This window comes from Drosophila navojoa, chromosome 4, assembly GCF_054131105.1.
Source record: "Drosophila navojoa isolate 15081-1374.11 chromosome 4, UAZ_NAV_1.0, whole genome shotgun sequence".
Taxonomy (NCBI): Eukaryota; Metazoa; Arthropoda; class Insecta; order Diptera; family Drosophilidae; genus Drosophila; species Drosophila navojoa.
The window spans coordinates 3,321,969-3,341,687 of NC_142892.1; the positions used below are offsets into that span (position 1 = coordinate 3,321,969).

The 19,719-nt window shown below is 39.3% G+C and overlaps 2 protein-coding genes, 1 long non-coding RNA gene and 1 other non-coding gene across 9 annotated transcripts in view; 3 read left to right on the plus strand and 1 right to left on the minus strand.

Annotated features, from left to right (window-relative positions):
- The window catches only part of LOC108652116 (uncharacterized), a 67,880-nt gene that overhangs the window by 12,373 nt on the left and 35,788 nt on the right, over window positions 1-19,719 (minus strand). The gene's annotated exons all lie outside the window — the stretch shown is intronic.
- Window positions 415-12,857, plus strand: LOC108651323 (prominin-like protein). 6 transcript variants are annotated; one of them, XM_089260552.1, is made up of 15 exons: window positions 432-539; window positions 1,395-1,555; window positions 7,156-7,630; window positions 7,690-7,837; window positions 7,900-8,028; window positions 8,092-8,279; window positions 8,342-8,506; window positions 8,568-8,698; window positions 8,758-9,093; window positions 9,151-9,260; window positions 9,326-10,259; window positions 10,325-10,458; window positions 10,720-10,779; window positions 10,869-11,045; window positions 12,043-12,857. In XM_089260552.1, the coding sequence occupies exons 3-15, from the start codon at window positions 7,279-7,281 to the stop codon at window positions 12,152-12,154; spliced, it is 2,976 nt and encodes a 991-aa protein (XP_089116678.1). In that variant the 5' UTR covers window positions 432-539; window positions 1,395-1,555; window positions 7,156-7,278; the 3' UTR covers window positions 12,155-12,857. The 6 variants fall into 6 exon arrangements, with proteins under 6 accessions (XP_017956403.1, XP_017956405.1, XP_017956406.1 ...); XM_089260551.1 differs by having other exon boundaries at window positions 1,395-1,551; XM_018100914.2 differs by lacking the exon at window positions 1,395-1,555 and having other exon boundaries at window positions 415-539.
- TRNAM-CAU (transfer RNA methionine (anticodon CAU)) lies at window positions 6,556-6,628 on the plus strand. The gene has a single exon. It is a non-coding gene; the product is annotated as a tRNA-Met (tRNA).
- On the plus strand, window positions 13,864-18,101 carry LOC108651325 (prominin-like protein). The gene is made up of 12 exons (XM_089260554.1): window positions 13,864-14,063; window positions 14,117-14,518; window positions 14,577-14,721; window positions 14,793-14,921; window positions 14,985-15,172; window positions 15,254-15,418; window positions 15,472-15,602; window positions 15,703-16,038; window positions 16,097-16,206; window positions 16,305-17,358; window positions 17,418-17,539; window positions 17,598-18,101. Exons 2-12 carry the CDS (start codon window positions 14,191-14,193, stop codon window positions 17,803-17,805), a joined length of 2,916 nt encoding a protein of 971 aa, XP_089116680.1. The 5' UTR covers window positions 13,864-14,063; window positions 14,117-14,190; the 3' UTR covers window positions 17,806-18,101.

Here is a 19,719-nt window from a genome sequence, read left to right on the forward strand (position 1 = left end):
AACTTAAGATGGGACTTATTGGGGTTAATCTGTCAATAAACTGGGTTTCCGCAGCAAGATTCGTGCCCTGGGTGGACTAGTAATAATAATAGTATTCAAACTCAGCGCCAAGGTTTCGTTAACAATCGAATTCAAAACAAAACCCAGCACAATGTAACCGAACTTTCCCAGCATCGTTACTAGTGGGCTATCGTAGAAAGAGATTTGGACGGCAATTGAAGTAAAATGGCTATCTTTTAACAATCAACTGCTCGAATATATTGAAAATAAATTTAGCTTATAGGCAACTATTATCTAAGCTATCAATTTTTTTAAAATTTGAAACAGTGAGAGTCGTTACAATACATATCAAACTATCGCACAAATGAAATATTTGTTATATCGATATTTAAGGAATACCGATAGTCGATAAGTGGTTGCAGATTTTGACAATTCATCTCTAGTAGTTGTCGTGGGATACGCGCGTCGAGACGGACGTTCGGCGGCGTCTACGTTCTGGTGGAAATTGCGATAATTGTCGTTGGTTTAATTAAAAAAAGGTGATTTATCCAGTGACCAGAATGAAATTCTGAATTAAACTCATTTTCTTTTTAAATTATAAAAAGTGTAAAGTGTTGTGAACTTATGAACCGAGACTCACCACCAAATTCGTTTGCTGTGTGCTGTGTGCTGTGAAAACAAAGAAAAGAATGTTGTGATGGTAGCAGCAGCAGCCCAGCAGCAGCGGGCGTTGCAATAGATACACACACATTCATACATATGCACATGTTGTATATGCATTTATGCATATGTGTGTGTAATATAAGAAAACACGATTGGCAATTGAAAAAAATATAGTTGAAGCAAAAGTCTTATCGAAAATTTCAAATTTTTCAATGAAAAGTCTAGAATAATATTTATATTTGTAGATCATTCGGTTATATTTGATTTTCAATTTCGAAATTATTGTTAATATTTCGCCACGTGCAATTGTGAAATTTCAAAACATTCCAGCCAAAATTTTGTATATTCCCTTACATGCTGTGTGCATACATACAAACATATATACACAGTTGACCCACGCACAGCTGCAATTCCAATTAGAATACGGGGTCGCAGGCCATTGGAAGCTGCGATGTAGACAAAGAAAGGGCGGGGTACAAGTGTGTTAGCATGTACATATGTATATAAAAACGTATAAATGTTTAGATGTGCACAAAAAATGAAAAAGCATGTGTGAAAAAGTAACGGTGATTATTTGCATCAATAGTCTGTTCCATTATTCCCTTTATTAAATATTTCCAATCTAATAATGAGTGTTGTACAACGTTAAAACAGCTACTGCACAGTTGCACTTGGAGTTGCAGTTGTGTCTCGCGTGTTATTGTTGACCACAAAGTGTTGTTGTATTTCAGTGGCAGTGGCAGACCCCCAAGCACGCACACACACACACACACACACACAGGCAAACGTGAAACGTTCTTGGCTTTGTGCATGTGTGTGTGGTTCTGGTTTGCTTGACATTAATGACTAATTGGATTTGGAAGTCGCCGTCGACCAAAAAGATAATACGTATGTATGTATGTGTGTGTGCATGTGTATGGCAAAGAAGCTGGGACAAAGGCACATAAAAAAATAACCGTTACTATTATTATTGTCTGATTCAGCTTGTTTATTTCAATTGCTCCGGGTACACGGCACGAGTGCAAACGAGAGGTCGGGTGTGCGGCCGAGGTGAAGGCAGCGCAATGCGACGCTCTCCTTTATCTCTTTTATTCTGCTTTGTTTTTTAACGTCAAATCAGCAGCACGACCCGAAAGCAACAAGCAACAAAAAAAGAATTGTATCCAGTACATGTGTACCGCAAATCTGCTTTAAGAAAGGGTCGAATAACTAAGACGAGGAGAAATACATAAAGAAAAGCGCAGTTGAAAAACAATATCTGATTTTAAAATTGCGTGAGAGCTTTTGATACACAGCATTTGCGCAGATACAGATACAGATACATCCCTGACCTGTGTAAAACGTGTACACACACATATGTACATATGCAAACATATGCTGTATACGTATATGTATATGCATGTTAATGCCATTACCTATATTCCCATGTACAAGCATACCCTACATACATATATATGCAGCCTCTATATAGGTGCTCTAGCTGAGGCCGGAGCTCCAATCAAGTGGCCTATGCGCATGTACTATGTATTTATAGCAAGCGACGCCGGCATAGGCATATACACGCACACAAACACACGCTCTTTCATATATGTACATGTTCGACTCTGTTTTTCGGCAGGCTTGCATGACAAATGAAGTTTGAAAGCATATCGAAAAACAAAACACTAAATTGAATACTCTTCACATAGAAACTTTCAGAGCAATAAGACCTATTTAAAAAAAAAACACTTTGAACATTATTCATTCATTGAATGGGATGTGAACCCGGGACCTCTTGGTTTGTGTACCAACGCTTTACTCACAGCGCCGTGAATGCGACATCCGTGATGTTGAACTATAATTCCCAACTCTAATGTCAAATATTTGCAAATATTGCAAAGCAAACACACACGCGTCCAAAAATATACAGACAGCGCCTTTATTTTGAGTGAAAGCGGCTTGCACCTAAGAAGTACGAATCGAACTTATTGAGGTCAACAAAAGTTGTTGTGCGCCGTGCTTTATCTACATAATGCAATGGATGGGATTATTGCAAGTAGCTTGCAGGCAGGTGACGAATGGTAGCAGACAGGTTCAACTTAGAAGAAAATATAAGTATGTAGGTCAACAGAAATTTTCTTTAACTTTGCGATATCAAATTTTTGTAAATCAATGAGCTAGTTACAAGCAGGTTGCCCGAAGTTTACAAGTAGGTTACAAGCAGCTCGTGTTATCTTACTTTTCCTCTCACTCTTTGGCTCTCTCTCTCTCTCTCTCTCTGTCTATATCGACCCTATTAAGTATATAAGTATGTGTATATAAATATATGTACGCATAAATCTGGAAACTTCAATGTGAAATGGATATTCTCATAGACCAACACGCATAATGGGTAACAGCTAAACAAATGTTATGGAGTATGAAATAGCAGCTGCAAATGTGTGTTTTTGTTTTTTTTTATTTGTTTATATAATAAATGTATACATAAAACAAAAACAGAAACAAATGTATAAAGAAGTGGAAAACTGAGCTGCTGGCTGGGCGGAAACTTCGTCTTGCGCTGTTAGCTAGAAAGAAATCTGGCCGGCTGTCATTTGATGAGCAGATATACAATACATCTATATGTTTGTATATAAATATATTTATATATTTGAAGAACCGGTATAGTCGTTGGCCAAGGGAAACTGGTTTACCGGCCATCTGACTCACCAGCTGAGGCCGCGATAGCAAACAACACCAAATTTTCGTGGGCTAATCAAAAGCTGACAGAAAGAATCATTTTCAATTGAAATTAAGTGCGAGCGTGCGAGCGAGCCAAAATGCAAACAATGAACGTATATGATTGTAAATTACAATTATGCTCACGCGCGCAGCTTGATAAAGTGTGGGAGAGAAAGAGAGATAGCAAGAGAGAGAGAGAGAGAGTTAAGTAGAAAGAGATGAAAAACAGACAGGAAGTGGCTGGAAAAGCAGACTAAGCCATGGATTTGCATCGTGGCTATACATATTTGCCATACCCTAGAATTATATACAATGAGGTAGCATGATTCGCGTTTGACAATAGGAGTTTGAAATGCGTAATTCCCATTAGTCCCCAGTTTATTTAGATGTGTAGTTCGTGGGCGCTTTATAGTATATTCTATTCGTATTTGCTAATTATTTAGGTCAGAAATACTACGGACTTACTCAACACTCCAATAGAATGGATAATTCATACGAACTACTATATATTGTAGATCGTAATGACTAAATAAATGACTAAAATGTTATAACTAAAAGAGCAATAGACGGTATATTTACTTCTTACAAAATTTTATATATATGAATATATATAAGTATTTAAACACAAGGCCAATGCGCTGATATAATATTTCTTATTTAATGTTGTTTTTGTTTTGGTAAACAAACTCGACCGACAGTTATTCAATTAAAAAATGTGCTTCTTAGGAATTCCGTAATTTACGGTGATAAACAATTCGTCTGCTACGCTCGAAAATGCTTTTAAATAATATACATATGTATATACTCATGAATTTCTATGTATGTATATATACCCGACATTATCATCGTTGAGCCAATGGGTTATCTCTAAGTTTTTGTATTGTGTCCATCGCTCCAGTTCAACAGCTCCATAAATAAAGAAATAGCAAAAGTGTATACAAACACTTTCCATTAAATATCAAGTGGTATCTACTTATAAGTACTTGGAGCAGTATTGCTTAAGCGAAAGGTAAAAACCTGTTAGACTTGGATCTGCTAGATAAACTAGACTCGGACTCAAGAAGTGGGTCGAACGGCTATTCGCTTTGCTTTTCTGACTTTTCGCTGAAGTGAATATGCCCAAAAATTAAAAATAGTTGATCTACATATTTTAAAATCGAGAAGTAGTTGATAATATTTTTATTTGCTGGTAATCTATTTATATTTTTACTTGTAGTCAAAAAACATATTTTGTTGATTAAGTTCAAGCATATGTATTTCCATAAAAAGCAAATAGTTTAAACTTCGAAACTTCTACGTAAATAAAAAAAAAGCAGCTCCACAATGTGATTCTCTTAAAATGTTGGAGAGAAAAGGGCTAGGATGTCGATGTATTGTTTCGGTTGAAGTAGAAGGCATAGGATGCTGAGAGAGGAGCGAAAGAAAAGTAAGAGCAGTAAAGGGAATAGAAGTGGGATTAGTGAAAGTACTTGAAGAAAGACGGCCAAGTGGAGAAGTAGAAGAAATGAGAAGCTAGGGAATCAAATGACTTGATGTCGATGACACTCGTTGAAGCATATACAAAAGCTTGATTACAAGTGTTACAAGTGCTTTAAGGAAAAACAACTGGAGCAGCGGCAAATGGAGAAGTATTAGGTAGTGGAAGAAGGGGAGCGGTAAAAAGTGAAAGGAGAACAAACATGATTAGGAGTAAAGCCAAGATAAAGAGCGAAAGGCACAGTCTTTATGCTCAACATATATTTCACTACCCAAAACAAACAGACTTGAGATGTTCATCAAAATTATTATTTATGGAAAATAAAATCAAGCATATTCCACTGCTTGTTTATTGATTGTAAATGTTGAAATAAACATGGAAAGTAACATAAAATTTAACAGAGAGCTACATTTATTCAATGTAAATTTGACAGAGTTATGGCTGTTGCAGAAGCCGCCCCAAAAATCGGGGCTCCCACAGCTGCTGAGCACTGCGCATGTGCTTATTATTAACGGCTCTGCAAATGATGCTGTTGTGTTGTGTTTTGTTTTGATGTTGGGCGAAGCAGAAATCGTTTATGTTGTGCGTTTGATAATAGCTTTGACCTCCGCCCCTTTGACCCCGTCCAAGCAGCAAAAACAGAGCAGCAGCAGCGGCAGCAATTGCTATGCGACTCGCTTCCAGCTTTTTGTTTTCAGCTTATGTCAAGGCCGTTCGACTGCTGAGTGCTGAGCTCGACGCGCTGAGTAGGCGTGGGTATACAGAATTTTGCAGAGCAGAGCAGAGCAGTCGAAATGCATACATACATACGAAATATATACAGGTATATAAACATATATAGATGACTAACGAATCGACAACCTTTGCGTCAAGATAAAAACGATAAAAGATAATTTTTTCATAGGCTACTCGTTTAGATGCTCAGCTAGTTTACAAGCCATTTACGCCGTGCTAGACACGTCAATTAACTAGCTGTTAACTAATGCGACACTTGAAGTAATGCGAAAAACTGCCAAGTGGAGCATCGATGATTGCAAAAAGCAAACAGTAGTAAAAAGTGCACATAAAAAATACACAGACTAAAGATAAGGCTCTAAAAAGTGTGTGTTTGCGTGTGTGTGTGTGTGCGACACCTTCTGTGCGACACGACAGGCCAAGGAACAGCCGTTAAAGCAAACGAACGACCCTTAGTGGTTCAAGTATGGTGAACCACAAGCCCAGCAAACAGCAACCAGCAACTAGCAACCTGCACCACCTTCTCCATTTCACTTGCTGTGTTTTGCCCTTCCTTTATGCCCAGTGTCCATTCAGTGAGACATTCGATACAGCAGGCAGTTCTGTTCATGAGGTTCATTCAACTTTCAGCCTTTCCTTTTCTCTATGCACGCACATATCAAGAAAGCAGCGAGACAAACGCACTTGCTCACTCAGTACTTGGTTGTTTTTTATTACACTACGATAAAGCTAAAGCTACGCAATTGATAATAACGAGAAATGAAAAACAAGATTCATATATTTCACAATTAGTACACAAACATCTCTGTTAATGGTCTAATTTAGATTTTATTGCTGTTTACAAATCTTATTTTTATTTATTTTTTCCTTTTATAATTATTGCTGCTGAAATGTTGTTCTGATTTAGAATACAACTCGAATTGCCTGAGCAGAACGAGCAGCTACAGTACAATTGCGCGTTTGACGTTGTTAGGGGCATAGCCTCGGTGGCGCAGTAGGCAGCGCGTAAGTCTCATAATCTTAAGGTCGTGAGTTCGAGCCTCACCCGGGGCATGTAATTTTTTTTTTTTTTTAAATTCCTAAGCAGTAAGAGCTTGAGTCGCAGGCGAGTTGCATTAGTATTCATAATTTCGTTTTGTTCAGCATATTTTAATTTTGTTTAATACATCTCGTGCAAGTTGCATTCTTCGTTGCACGCACAGGCTAAGCAACTAAGTTGCCAGTAAATATTGAGGCACTGCCCTGCTGCTGATTGTCATGCGCTTCAGTTTTTTATTGGCTTTAATTGATGTCAAGTAAGGGAGGAACGCTCGTCATAGAGAGAAAGAGCAGAGGATATCATTTGAGCATTTGAGCATTTGTTCTGGCGTTGCCTTAAGCAATAGGAATGCCACATTTTTTGCGACACACCCACAGAGCGAATGATATATATGCATTCGTATTTTACTGCCCTGCCACGCATTAAGATACACATAAATAAGGTCAAGACATGCTAAAATCGTATTAGGGAGTGTGTGTGGCACCATTCAGAAAGACGTTTATTTTAATCGTTCATATTCATTTGTGGTTTCTGCTTGCAGTTGTCGCGCTGACGCATGAAATGGATGGCAAGTGGAACAGCCAAAGCAGGAGCCAAGCGTGTTAGGAGCAGCATTTAAGCAACATTTTTAGTGTAGACACTGATACGGACGGACGGCTACAGCATGGCCAATGCTCCAATTCCAGCTCCAGCGCCAGTCGAAAAGCAGATGTTAAAGTCCACAAAGCAAATTACCTTGGCAATATGCAGTCTCAGCCTGATCATGTTTGGCTTTGCCTTCAGCCCCACTCATGCAGCTGGCGAGGTAGACGATGCGAAGGGGCCGTGGCATGTAGCGACAGCCCACGAGAAGAGTGGACAGCTACACTTTGCCACGGCTGAATTCACTGAATACAAATCAAAGGCCAACTATACCAAAGATCCGAAATTCTCAACAAAAGCAATGGATCCCGTTTACAACTTCACACGCTACTTGTTCGATATTATTTTACCGGATGAGGCCGCGGTGCCGCCTGGTGAGTAATGAAGTCAAGTCTTTAAAGATAACAATTGAATAACTCGTATTTCCCTCTAGGCTATATTGTTGTCAAGGGCGAGAACACCTTGGCCCTGGGACCGAAGGTTGAAGACATTGATTGGCGGGAGCTTTTTATGCAATACTGGATAGTGCTCATCTGTGTTGGCATTCTGGCCTTCTTGGCTGTCATTATGCCTATCGTAGCGTATGTTGACTGCACACCCATTAGTTACCATTGTTATGCTAACTTATTCCTATAAATTACAGCGTATGCTATTGCTGCTTCTGCTGCTGTCGTCGCTGCAAGGAGGGTTGCCCGCCGTGCGACAGCCAAAAGGATGCTCGCAAGCGCTGCTGCTGCGGACTGTTGCTGCTCCTACTAATCATTGGAATACTGTAAGTCAAGTCCTTGTCTACATATCAGCAATTTATTAATCACCGTTCTCAATTCTATTGCAGCTTTGGTGTCATTATAGCCTTTGCCACCAATCGGTTGCTCGATCGTGGCTTAGAGGAGACCACAGATACAATGCGGCGCGGCAGCCAGGATACGAGTACCTATCTCAAAGATGTCTCGGATCATATCAATCATCTGCTTGTAAATAACTATGGAGAAATGGACAAACATCTGAGCGACATGCTAACAAGTAAGTGTATTTAGTCTAATACATATTCGAGTTCAACCAATATTCCATCTATTTATTCTTAGATGCTCACACTCACATATTCCTGGATCTAATGGACGCCTCTGAGGCGAATGCGGTTTATGATTTGAAGCGCATATTAGAGAACATGGAAGAGGCACACAAGCTGATACAAGAAGTGGATAAATTGGAAAAGGATTTGCGATTCTATGGCACACAGCTAAGAGATGGTAGCCATTACTTAACCATAAAGTTCTTACGGATTCAACTGCAAATTGATTTGTTTTTTAGGTTTGCGTGGCGTTAAACGTGATGTTAACTACGCCTGTGCCGTGCTCTGTGGCAATCGGGAATGTCTGCACTTTTTGAAGAAGACGGAGATTGAATTCCTGGACAGCTCAAAGTGTTTGCAATATGAAGAGGTAATAAATTGATATTTTCAGCAAAGAATTAATGCTAATCAAATTTTAAATTCCTGCAGCTGCCAGACACGTCTCAATACTCAAAGGCCATGGAGTTGATAATAGCCAAAAACAGTGGCAAAACAGCTAAAGAAGTTATAGATCGTTTGCAGCATGTGGGCAAGCGTATCAAGTCTGGCATCGATCCACTTATACCACCGATAATTCGTGACATACACAACGGACAGGAACAATTCCGCAATCAGGCAACGAACGTACGCAACATAATCGATTCGGCCATAGGCAGCATACATTCCAATACTGTCGAGGTGACCAAGACCTTTGATGATGTATACGATACATTTGGAGCCGACCGAAGCATTATCAATGTGATTGTTTGCTTTGTGTTGTTGATTGTAAGTCTGAAGTGAGGCCTTGCTATGCATCAATACTCATCCGATAATCTATTTCAGATTCTCCTATTTCTGATAATTGCTCTGATTTGCGGCTGCTGTGGACGTCGTCGTCGTGGCTATCGCGATGATTGCTGCAGCAAGGGCACAGGTGCCTCATGTCTGCTACTGTGAGTACTTGAAATACATTATATAAAATTAATTAATATTAATCAATTCTAATTTCGTTTTACAGTGCCATGCTATTGATATTCTGCGTATTCTCTGTCATCGTTATGGTTGGCCTAACTTACTTTGTCTTGGGCGTCGTCAGCTATCAGGGCGCTTGTGCTCCGCTCAGAGATCAGGAATCGAATGCCTTGTTCCGTCAGCTCAACTCACTTATAGATCTCAATCGTAGTTTGCCAAAGAGCGAGCACAAGTCGACGAAGCCCCTACGCATTTCGAACGTCATCAAAGCCTGCCAGGCTGATCACTCCATATTCAAACTTCTGCAAGATAACGATTTATATGACATTGATAATCTGGTGCGCGTGAAGGTGATTAGCGATACGCCGTCAGTGCCAATTTTGTTGGCTAATTTGGATAACTTCACAATACTTACGGATAAGGACAAGCGGGATCTCGAGCTGCTGCGCAACAGCAATTTGTCCAGCTATCACAGCAAGAAGTTTACGGATCATATGTGCAATCAGTTAACACCTGTCGATCTGCCCACCATTGCCAATCAGCTGAAGGAGTTCCGCACCAGCCTTTGGACTCAATGGGGCATTTATGATTGGGCCAGAACATCGCTGTACAATGAGGCCTACAACCTGCAAAGATATCACGATGAATTTGTTGATAAAATCAAAACAATAATTAGCAAAATGACCGAGAAACTATTAAAGATTGACGAATTGATATTGTATAAGGGAAATGCATTCGGCGAATCCATCAAGCAACTTCACGAATCAACGGAGCGCTCAGAGATCTTCCTCAGAGATCATGGCCAGGAATACGTCAGTGGACTGCGTGAAAACCTGACTAGCTATATTAAGGAACAGGTCGTACACTATATGGAAATGGTGGTAGAGAAAAGCCATGCAAATGTTGGCAGATGCGCTCCCCTAGCAAAGGTCTATGATCGAAGTGTGGATCTGATTTGTCATCGTCTAGTCGATCCAATGGTGAGCTGAATAACTATATCTATTGATTCATTATATAGTAATAACAATCTAAATTTCTCTTTCAGAATGGTTTCTGGGTGGGCGTGTTGCTGTGTGCCGTGCTCTTCCTGCCCGTACTCTTTGTGGCCCATCGCTTGCTGTGCCTCTACAAGAAGATTGATCCGTATTCGGCGCCACCTGTAGCTATAGTCGAGGGCGGGTAAGTGCCGTAAATTACCCTTGCTATGTTTGGACCTACTCGCATGTTTTGTCGTTGGGCAAATGAGAGACAAATTTCGTTGCGCTCGTTTCGCTTGGCCTCAACAAAATCGATTTCGAAATCACATTTGTGTTTGTTTGCACGCTCTAATCGGATATAGTTAACAATTTACTTTCATTCTCATTCCATTGCTAACCAATGCTATGCCATGCCATGCCATGCCATGCCTTGCCATGTCACACACTTATTGCACAATCGCAGCAGCGACTATCTGTATGATGCCTATAGCGAGCGCGATCGCGAACATGTGCCACTGGCCAAGTAAGAGAATTAATCAGAAGCAGCAGCTCCACAGTCAACACACTCACTTCATGCTCTCTTCTGCTGCTCCTTTCTGTTTTTGTTTTCAGTGTGCCAAAGAAGCGACGCAAGGCCTACGATCGAAGACGCGAACAGCAGGAATACTATGAGGATGCATCGCCGAGTGTGTCGCGTGGGGCACGCTCCAATGGCGGCGGCGGTGGTGGCGGTGGTGTTGACGGAGCTGCTGGCAGCAGCAATATGCGCTATAACGATGTGGCACCCACGTAAGTCAAACAGACAGAAAGCAAAACACGAACAACAACAACAACAACAAGCGCTGCCTCTCAATGGATATTTGAGTACAGAGATATAAAGATACAGGGGATACATATATGCAAAGATATATTTCGATACATAGCTACCAGATGGTTTTAATTAACACACATATTAACTGCATTTATATTGTGGCTAATTACATATCTATCTACATATCTATATCATCTAAATGGCCGGCTAAATTTAATTGCTACTTTTTGATTTCATTTTATTTAGCGCTAAAGTCGTGGCCCTTGATACAAGGCCCAAAGCACTGGCGACAGATGGTTTCTTTTAGGCATGACTCGAATTGCAAATGGTTTGGTTTCTGTATATAGTATATATTATTTGCTTATGTAACTGCCCACAACATGCAATGTGTATGTGTGTGTGTGTGTGTGTTAGTGTATGTGCGTTGCTATTGTTTGCAATTCATATACATATGTCATTTGTTGTATATACAGTTCAGCCTATCTGATCCCGAGAGGAATTAGCTATAGCTCATCATATAAAATTGATCGAAATGATACAATAACTTTTTTTTTTAAACATACATTTTCTTTTACATATATTAACATAAATCATTGTAAAAATTAAAATTTTATTTGTTAAAAGAATTTTGTTGACCGTGATAGAGAAGCTTTACTGTATATATGTTTATGTATCCATGGCCAGTCTGATGGACATTAACTGGAAACCTCTCATTTGCTTTATATCCAAACTCATTTCACAATTTGCTGCCTAGTTAACATATCTAAATACATATAGATATATACATACATATGGCTGACTCCATTGCCCAACTTCGAATGCAACTAACTGCTGCTGTTAAACAAAAACAATAACTTAAACTAAACCAAGCTCTTAATGCAGTTGTTGTTTCTTCTTTGGTTTTGTTACTTTTTGTGTTGTGCTGAGACTAAAATGTTTCGATCTTTAACCTATTCTCATTTCTTTGCTTCACAGACATTGGGACCACGAACCGCCGCGCTATCACAATCCACCCGTGGCACCACCATCATCCGAATACGAGCGACCTCCGCCGTATTATTATCCGGGTGCTTCTGATCAGGATTAGATACCGGATGAATTCATTCAAGAACTTTGTTGGGATGGCTTTAATAGAAGAGAAGGGAAGGGAAGTGAAGTGGATTGGAATCGATGGCATGAATGACGCATGAATTTCATTTTGACAACAAAAACAACAACCCAATTTTACTGAGACTGTAATTTTAGTTGAGAAGTTAGTTTTTTATTTAGAGTTATGTAATTTGTAGCATCACAAGTGAGTTAATATCTTATATATATACAAATATATATATATATATATATGCGTTTCTTTCGAACTGTATCAGACGATCTGCCAGCGCGTGGAATGTGAGTTGTAGTTGGCGCGGAATATAGTAAAGATTAGATTATAAGCACGGATCGAGACAAACATAATTCACATAGTCCCCTACATATATATATAAATATATTGTTTAAAGTTTAACACATTGAAAATGTTGCCAAAAGAAAAGCGAGCGTGAAAAGTTTGATGGAATAAAAGCAATGCATTGGGTTGATAAACGATGGATGTATATGCACAGCTAAAGCATTTAATAAGTTTAATGTTTAGAACAAACAACATAAAAAAAACAACAACATGAAGACCACAAAAATATCCCAACAAAACTTAAAAGAGAATAACTGAACAATTCTCACACAGCTTTGAGCAAGGAATCTCCCTTGACAGTATCTCATAAATGCACAATATAATCAATATACAAGCAAAAAAGAAAGAAAGAAAAAAATGTTATGCAACAGCCAGTTATATATATATATGTATGTATATACGGTTAGTGTATATTTAAAATCAAAAACTGCCATTTTAAGTTAGTGGAACAGATCGAAGCTGAGCAGGCAAAAATAATACAGCAGCAGAAACACAGAAGATGCCCTCGGCTAAAGTTTTTTTTCAATGCATTTGAATTACGAGTGTTTGAAACTAATATACCCGACTTCCTTAAGCAAAAAGCGGAACCTTTATATAATATGTACGTACTTTGAATTGTCGTGTAGTTGACTAAGCAAACGTTTCAACTCTACAGAAAACAAAAATGTTTTTAATTATTAATCAAATTCGGGGCAAACTGCAAGTAGCCAAATAATACAAATTATAATTATAATGATAATATACAAAATTATATGATAAAATTGCACACACACACACACACACACACAGACATAAACATACAGACACACACACATACACACGTATTAAATATGTATTTTAGTTAAGCGAAAATAAGAAATGAAAATGAAAATGAAAAACCAAGAAGTATTTATGAATGTATGTAATTATTCTCTTTCTATTATTTACGTACATCTCATGAATTTGTCTGCCTATGTCATTTTTTAGTGTTTTACAATAAGCCAATAGTATGGAATCAAAGTTTTAAATGCTACAAGAAAAATAAAAAACAAAAAACAATTACTGTGAAAATATATATAAAAATATAAATTATATAAATATGGTCTCTTGGATTCTCTTTGACTACCTTTGCCTCAATTGTCACAGCAAATTTTTGAACTTTGATAAACTATCTAAATGAAAGATAGTTTTGACATATGAGTGGAATCAAGCAGTAACTGCAGCTCTTTACGTAGTTTACACTTAGTAACGTCCGCACTATTGCTGGTAAGTAGGATCCATGTAAAACTTTGAACTTTCGAAGGGCCTATAAATAGATCGATTCAATGATAATAGCTTACATTTTAAAGCATACTTCTAGGGGTCATAAAAATGCCAACACCCAGTAGCTGTACTTTGATTTGCAAGTCATATATATTTTTGTACTCGTAAATATCAATGATACAAGTTTTATTCCAAGCGTTACTAAACTTTATCCGCCGTTCTTAACTTTTGAATAATCAATCTGATCCTCGAAAACCATCTTGCAATTTAAAGCCCATAAAATTTCCTTATTATAGATGCCAGAGTAACCGTGCGTAAGTAGAAATGAGAAGCATATTCAAAGATTAACATGGAATATCTTAGAGGTTGAGATAAAATCGGACAAATTGGACAAGATCAACTATTGTTATACCTATATTCCAAAAACTCGTAATACTATGGCAAACGACTATATTCATATATTTAAGCACATGAGTCACTGCAAGATGAGACGATTGAACATACAATTTTGGGCAATATGTGGGCTTAGTTGTATGTTTATAGTCGCCGTAATAGCACCGGACGTAAGGCAGTGGAGCGAGGAGCGAGTGAGCACACACGAGCATATGGGACAGTTACACTTTCCCACCACTATATATTCTAAATACGAGAAGAGCGTTACGTATACCAGAGATACGGATCCGTCAACTCCAATCACACAACTGCTGGATGATTTCAGTATATCTCTACTTAATTTGACTGCGTTCAATCGATCCATACCGCCTGGTAATGTGATACACATTTTACCTTTTATATTATTTCCAGTTTGATTTATTAACTTTAGGCTACATTGTGGCCAAGAGCGACTCGCTGGTGATGGGGCCAAAGGTAGAGGAAAATGACTGGAAGGATCTTCTAGCCGAATATTGGCTATCGCTGCTCTGGGTGATATTTCTGATAATACTCATCATACTGATGCCCTGCATAGGGTAAGCACGCATACATCTAGAAGTGGAGATATGCAAATATGTTATTTAATTGATATATATCCTGCTGGCAGCGTTTGCTATTGCTGCTTCTTTTGCTGGCGACGCTGCGCTGGGGGCTGTCCCACCTGCGATTTGAAGTCGGATAATCGCTGGCGATTGGCTTACGGCATTTTGCTCGGCTTACTGCTGCTGGGTCTTTTGTAGGTTTTACTCTTAAGCAAATGTACTCTTAGCGGTCTCTTATAACTGTTGGCCTTTCTCAGTTTGGGTTTGCTGTTCGCTTATTCGGCGAACAGTTCTTTGGAGCGCGGCTTCGAGTATACGCAGAAGACGATGCGACGCGGCAGCGAGGATACGTGCCAGTTCCTAAAGGATTGCGCGCAGCACATTCGCCATTTGCTCGTTAGGAACTACCAGGAAATGCAAACACAACTCAATGATGTCCTAAAGAGTAAGAACTCTAGAAAACAAATCTGTTGCTATTGAAAACTTAGACTTCCGTCTGAGATAACTTACTTAATTTAACTTTCAGATGCTCACACTCACATTTTTTTGGACCTCATGGATGTCTCTCAGGCTAATATGTTATTCGAGTTGGAGCTCATCTTGAGCCACCTGAATAAGGTTCGGACTGACTTCAAGGCCGTCAAATTCTGGCAGGATGAATTACTGTTCTATAATGCACAATTGCGAGATGGTAAATTCATATATATTTAATAATAATAGAGATATATTTGTTTTTTATGCTAGGCCTTCGTACTGTCAAGCGTGATATTACTTACGCCTGTACAACTCTCTGTGCGAGTCGCAGTTGCTTGCAGTTTTTGAAGACAACTGCAATCGAGCTGATGGATACGTCGTCCTGTCTGCATTTGGATGATGTAAGTTCAATTTCACTAAATCCATGGAAAGTTGTCATCCATTAGGCAGAAGAAAGCATTCAAAGATCTTCATGATATTGTAAATATTCTCCTCTGATAGCTGCCGAACGTGGAAGACTATGTGACTGGAGTGGAGGAGATGATTAACAATGGCTTACCTGAAATACCCGAAGAGGGAATCCGCAGAGTTCAAGTTCTAGGAACGCAAATCAACGAAGCCGTAGAACCGATCATACCCCCTATATTGACCGATCTGCAGGCTGGAGAACTTTTGTTCAGGGATGAATCGAAGGTCATGAGAGAATCAATTAATGGGATGATCAACAGCATACACTTCACCACTCTCCGATCGATAAAGTCTCTCGAAGATGTCGACGCCAAGTTTGGCACCATGCGCAGTGGCGTCCATGCTATTGTGCTCGTAATCCTCACGATCGTAAGGTAAAATTGGATAACAAACTATGGCTGCTACATGTTGCTCTAATCTGTTGCAGATAGTAGCTTCGCTGATGGTTGCCTTGGTCTTTGGATGCTGTACACCTATAAGACGGTTTGGTCGTGATGGACTTTGGAGCAAAAGGTCGGGCGCCCTTTGCCTCTTATTGTAAGTAACAATAAATCGAATTCCTGACCAATCTTTTAGCTGCATTTCCCATCCGTATTGTTCTCTGTATTGTGTCTGTTAACTCTTCCTTACTTCAGTGCCATTATATTGATATTCAGCATATTCTGGCTCACCTCGCTGGTTGGACTATTTTATTATATCTTCGGCATGGTGACCTATCAAGGAGTGTGTGCTCCGTTTCGCGATCGGGAAAATAATTCCTTTTTCCAGCAAATGGATCCCCTAATTGATCTCAATCGATTCTTGCCAGAAACCGTGAAGAATATGGATATTGAAAGGGAAAGAGATTGGGAAGCACATAGAGCGCTGATAGGCACAATAAGAGAGAGTAAAATGAAACACAGTGAGGATATGCGAGGGAAAAGGCAAGCTGAAAGGGAAACTGTGCCACTCCGCATGTCGACGGCAATTAAGGCATGCGAGGCCGATGAGTCCGTCTTCAAATTGCTCCGTAGGAACAACGTCTACGACATAGAAGAACTAGTTCGACTAGAGGTTTTGACACAGCACCCAGCGCCAAAGGTACCCATTTTCAAGGAGGATATCAAGGACTTTGTGGTGCTCACGAAAGAGGAACACGTTAAGTTGATGGAGGCCGGGTACGGCAAATTAACCGAGTATCATAGTTCGACCTTTCTAAAACATCTCTGTGATGAAATAACGCCCGTTGCATTGCCAAAACTCATCCGGGATATCAGAGAGCTAGAGGCCAGCCTAAAAAGCGATTGGGGTCGCTATGATCTAGCCAAAGTCTCCTTGGCCAATGCAGCGAATGATCTGGAGCGATACCATCTTAATCTCGTGCACAAGATCCAGACCACTATGGAAAAGATTAAGATAAAGCTGAAGGAAATCGATACTTTTATCCTATATGAAGAATTGCCATTTGGCGAAACAATGCAAGGTCTACAAGAAGCTATAAAACACTCCCAGGAGTTCATTAGATCCAATGCTGAAAGCTATGCACGGTATCTGCGTACGAATCTAACTACTTACGTTGAGGGCGAGGTGTCCGATTTCATGGAGAGGGTTATCCACCATTGTGAAAATGAGGTCGGCAAGTGCAGGCCCCTAGCCTATATCTACTACACAGGTGTCGACTTGATTTGCCGTCGTCTTGTCTATCCCATGGTGAGTGTGACGAGCATCTTCTGAAATACATCTCAAACTTCATTTTGTTGCGCTCCTAGAATGGCTTTTGGGTGGGCCTGCTGTTCATTGCGTTGCTTCTGTTGCCCACTCTCTTTGTGGCCCATCGATTGATTTGCCTATACAAAAAAGTCTATCCTGGACCACCACAAGCCCCAGTCCAGTAAGCCTTCTTTGATCCACTTGTAGGCCTGTCATTTGAGTCAACTTCATTTCCACAGATGTCGAGCCTGCGGCGGAGTTTCACTTGTGGATGATGGGACTAATAAGCGCTCTCCGATCTGCATTCTTCAGGACATGGTTGATAATCCCGCCGAATCTGAGACCACAGTGGTTGAAGTGACTGTTGAGCCCTCAGCTTCCACGGAAACAATCAAATCAGATACGGGTACCTTATGCAACAGCAGCAGTAAGCACAAACAGGACTAGACACCGAACTAAATGTATATATGGGACTCCGATTTGCACTCACTCTACAGTTGCTGGTTCTTGAAATGTTTTATTTGAATCGTAATATTAAAGTGAATTTTCGTTTAGTTTAAATGGTTGTGGAAGCGACTCAGAGAGTGAGAGTACAGAGTTCCTCCTACGTGCATCCTATGATATATGTAGCTGGCCCAGTTATGCTAAACAAGCGACTTTGATTATCGTGTTGCTCAAGTGATAAAATGTTTAGAGCTCCGCTTGATTCATGTATTCAAATAAAGATCATCATACCCATTGTGTTTATTGTGGGATTGTCTTATTCGTACCACGACCCTCTATATATATGTTTATATGTATCATTTCTCGGCTCGGTTGTCTGCATAAAAAAGCTCTTGATTTCATTAGAACATATCCGGTAGCAGACATAAAAAGCGCCGCGTCATGCCTTTGGCCTCTCATCAATCATAATATAATTAAAGCGTGCACCATATCTAATCTGACAAGAGGTTGCGAACAAACCTAAAAAAAAAACCGTATAAGAAACTGACTACCGGGTGAACATGCCGCCAACTGACAACGAAAGCGACTTTATTGTGAGGCTGCTCAACAATGCAAGGAAGCTGACTCTACAGAGCGGTGGACGAAAGCGAAGAGCGGATACCCTAAAAAATTTAATTTAATTTATCAACAGCAACAAAATAAGATAATATATGCAATTTCCATTTCTTTTACTTAAGCAAAAAATTTAGAACTAATGTAAATTCTTCCTCATAGCATATTGCCTTTCGTTAGCAACGAAAAGTGAAAACTGTTCAACATATGCTTTTCATAATTTTCAACTAAAAATTAAATCACGTTTCTTATCAACAAAGTCTGATTGCTGTAGTTGTTGCTGTTGTTGTTGTTTTTGGCAGTGAGTGCCTTTCTTTTTCATAAATTACCAAAATAAAAGCAAAAGAATAATAACAACAACAACAACAACAGCAACATCAACAACTCGAACAAGCGTAATAACAATGAAATTTCACTTTCAATTTGTGTGTGTAAAAACAAAAGACTTAAGACACGAACTTGCTGTGGTCGACGCCGCATTGTCGCAGTCGACATCGTCGTCGTGGTCGCCGTCGCAATCGTAGTGAAGGTTAACTTGACCGATTTGATATTCAATTGGTATAACGGTTTCGAAAGCCACATCACACAAAATGGCCGCCAGTCAATGCACTCATTAAACAAGAAAAAAAAAAAACTGAAAATAAAATTGAAGTAAATGTAGTTGATCAAGATCAGTTCTTGAAATTTGATCTTGCTTAATTTGCATCTTAGAAGTTTATAGAACAATTTAGAAGTTTCAAATGGTAATAACTGTGCCAGCTGAGGTTTGCCCGAAATTCGGAAGGCATATTATAAATATCACATTGTGGGTAAGAATATCTAAAATGCAATCTACAATGAATCCAAAAATGTAAAAGATAAATCGAATAACATTTGATCGAGTTAGTCATTTAAATTAAAGGATGACTCATAAGAGAGTCGATGCAAGCGTTTGGAAATGCTGAAAATTAGGTGATGAAAGTTTGATGAATATATACTAGTAACTCGACTGAGTCAGACAACAAAATAATACCCAAAGACACACCTAATTTAATTAAAAACAACATCATTTTTAATAAAAGTATAAAGTTGCGTTCTTCAAATTTTTTATATATCTCACCTTCAACAAACTGTGCAAAGTCCGTGTAAAGCCGGGCTAATTCCTCCACACTATATGCTGCTGTGCATATAAAATTTATAGAGTTTTTATTGTTTGCAATACGCACTTGCACCGGCCTTTATGGTTGGTGTGAAATTTTGCCGTGATGTTAAACAGAGCGTTGCATTTCCATTTCGCATTGATTCGCTTTTCACGTGAAAACTGAA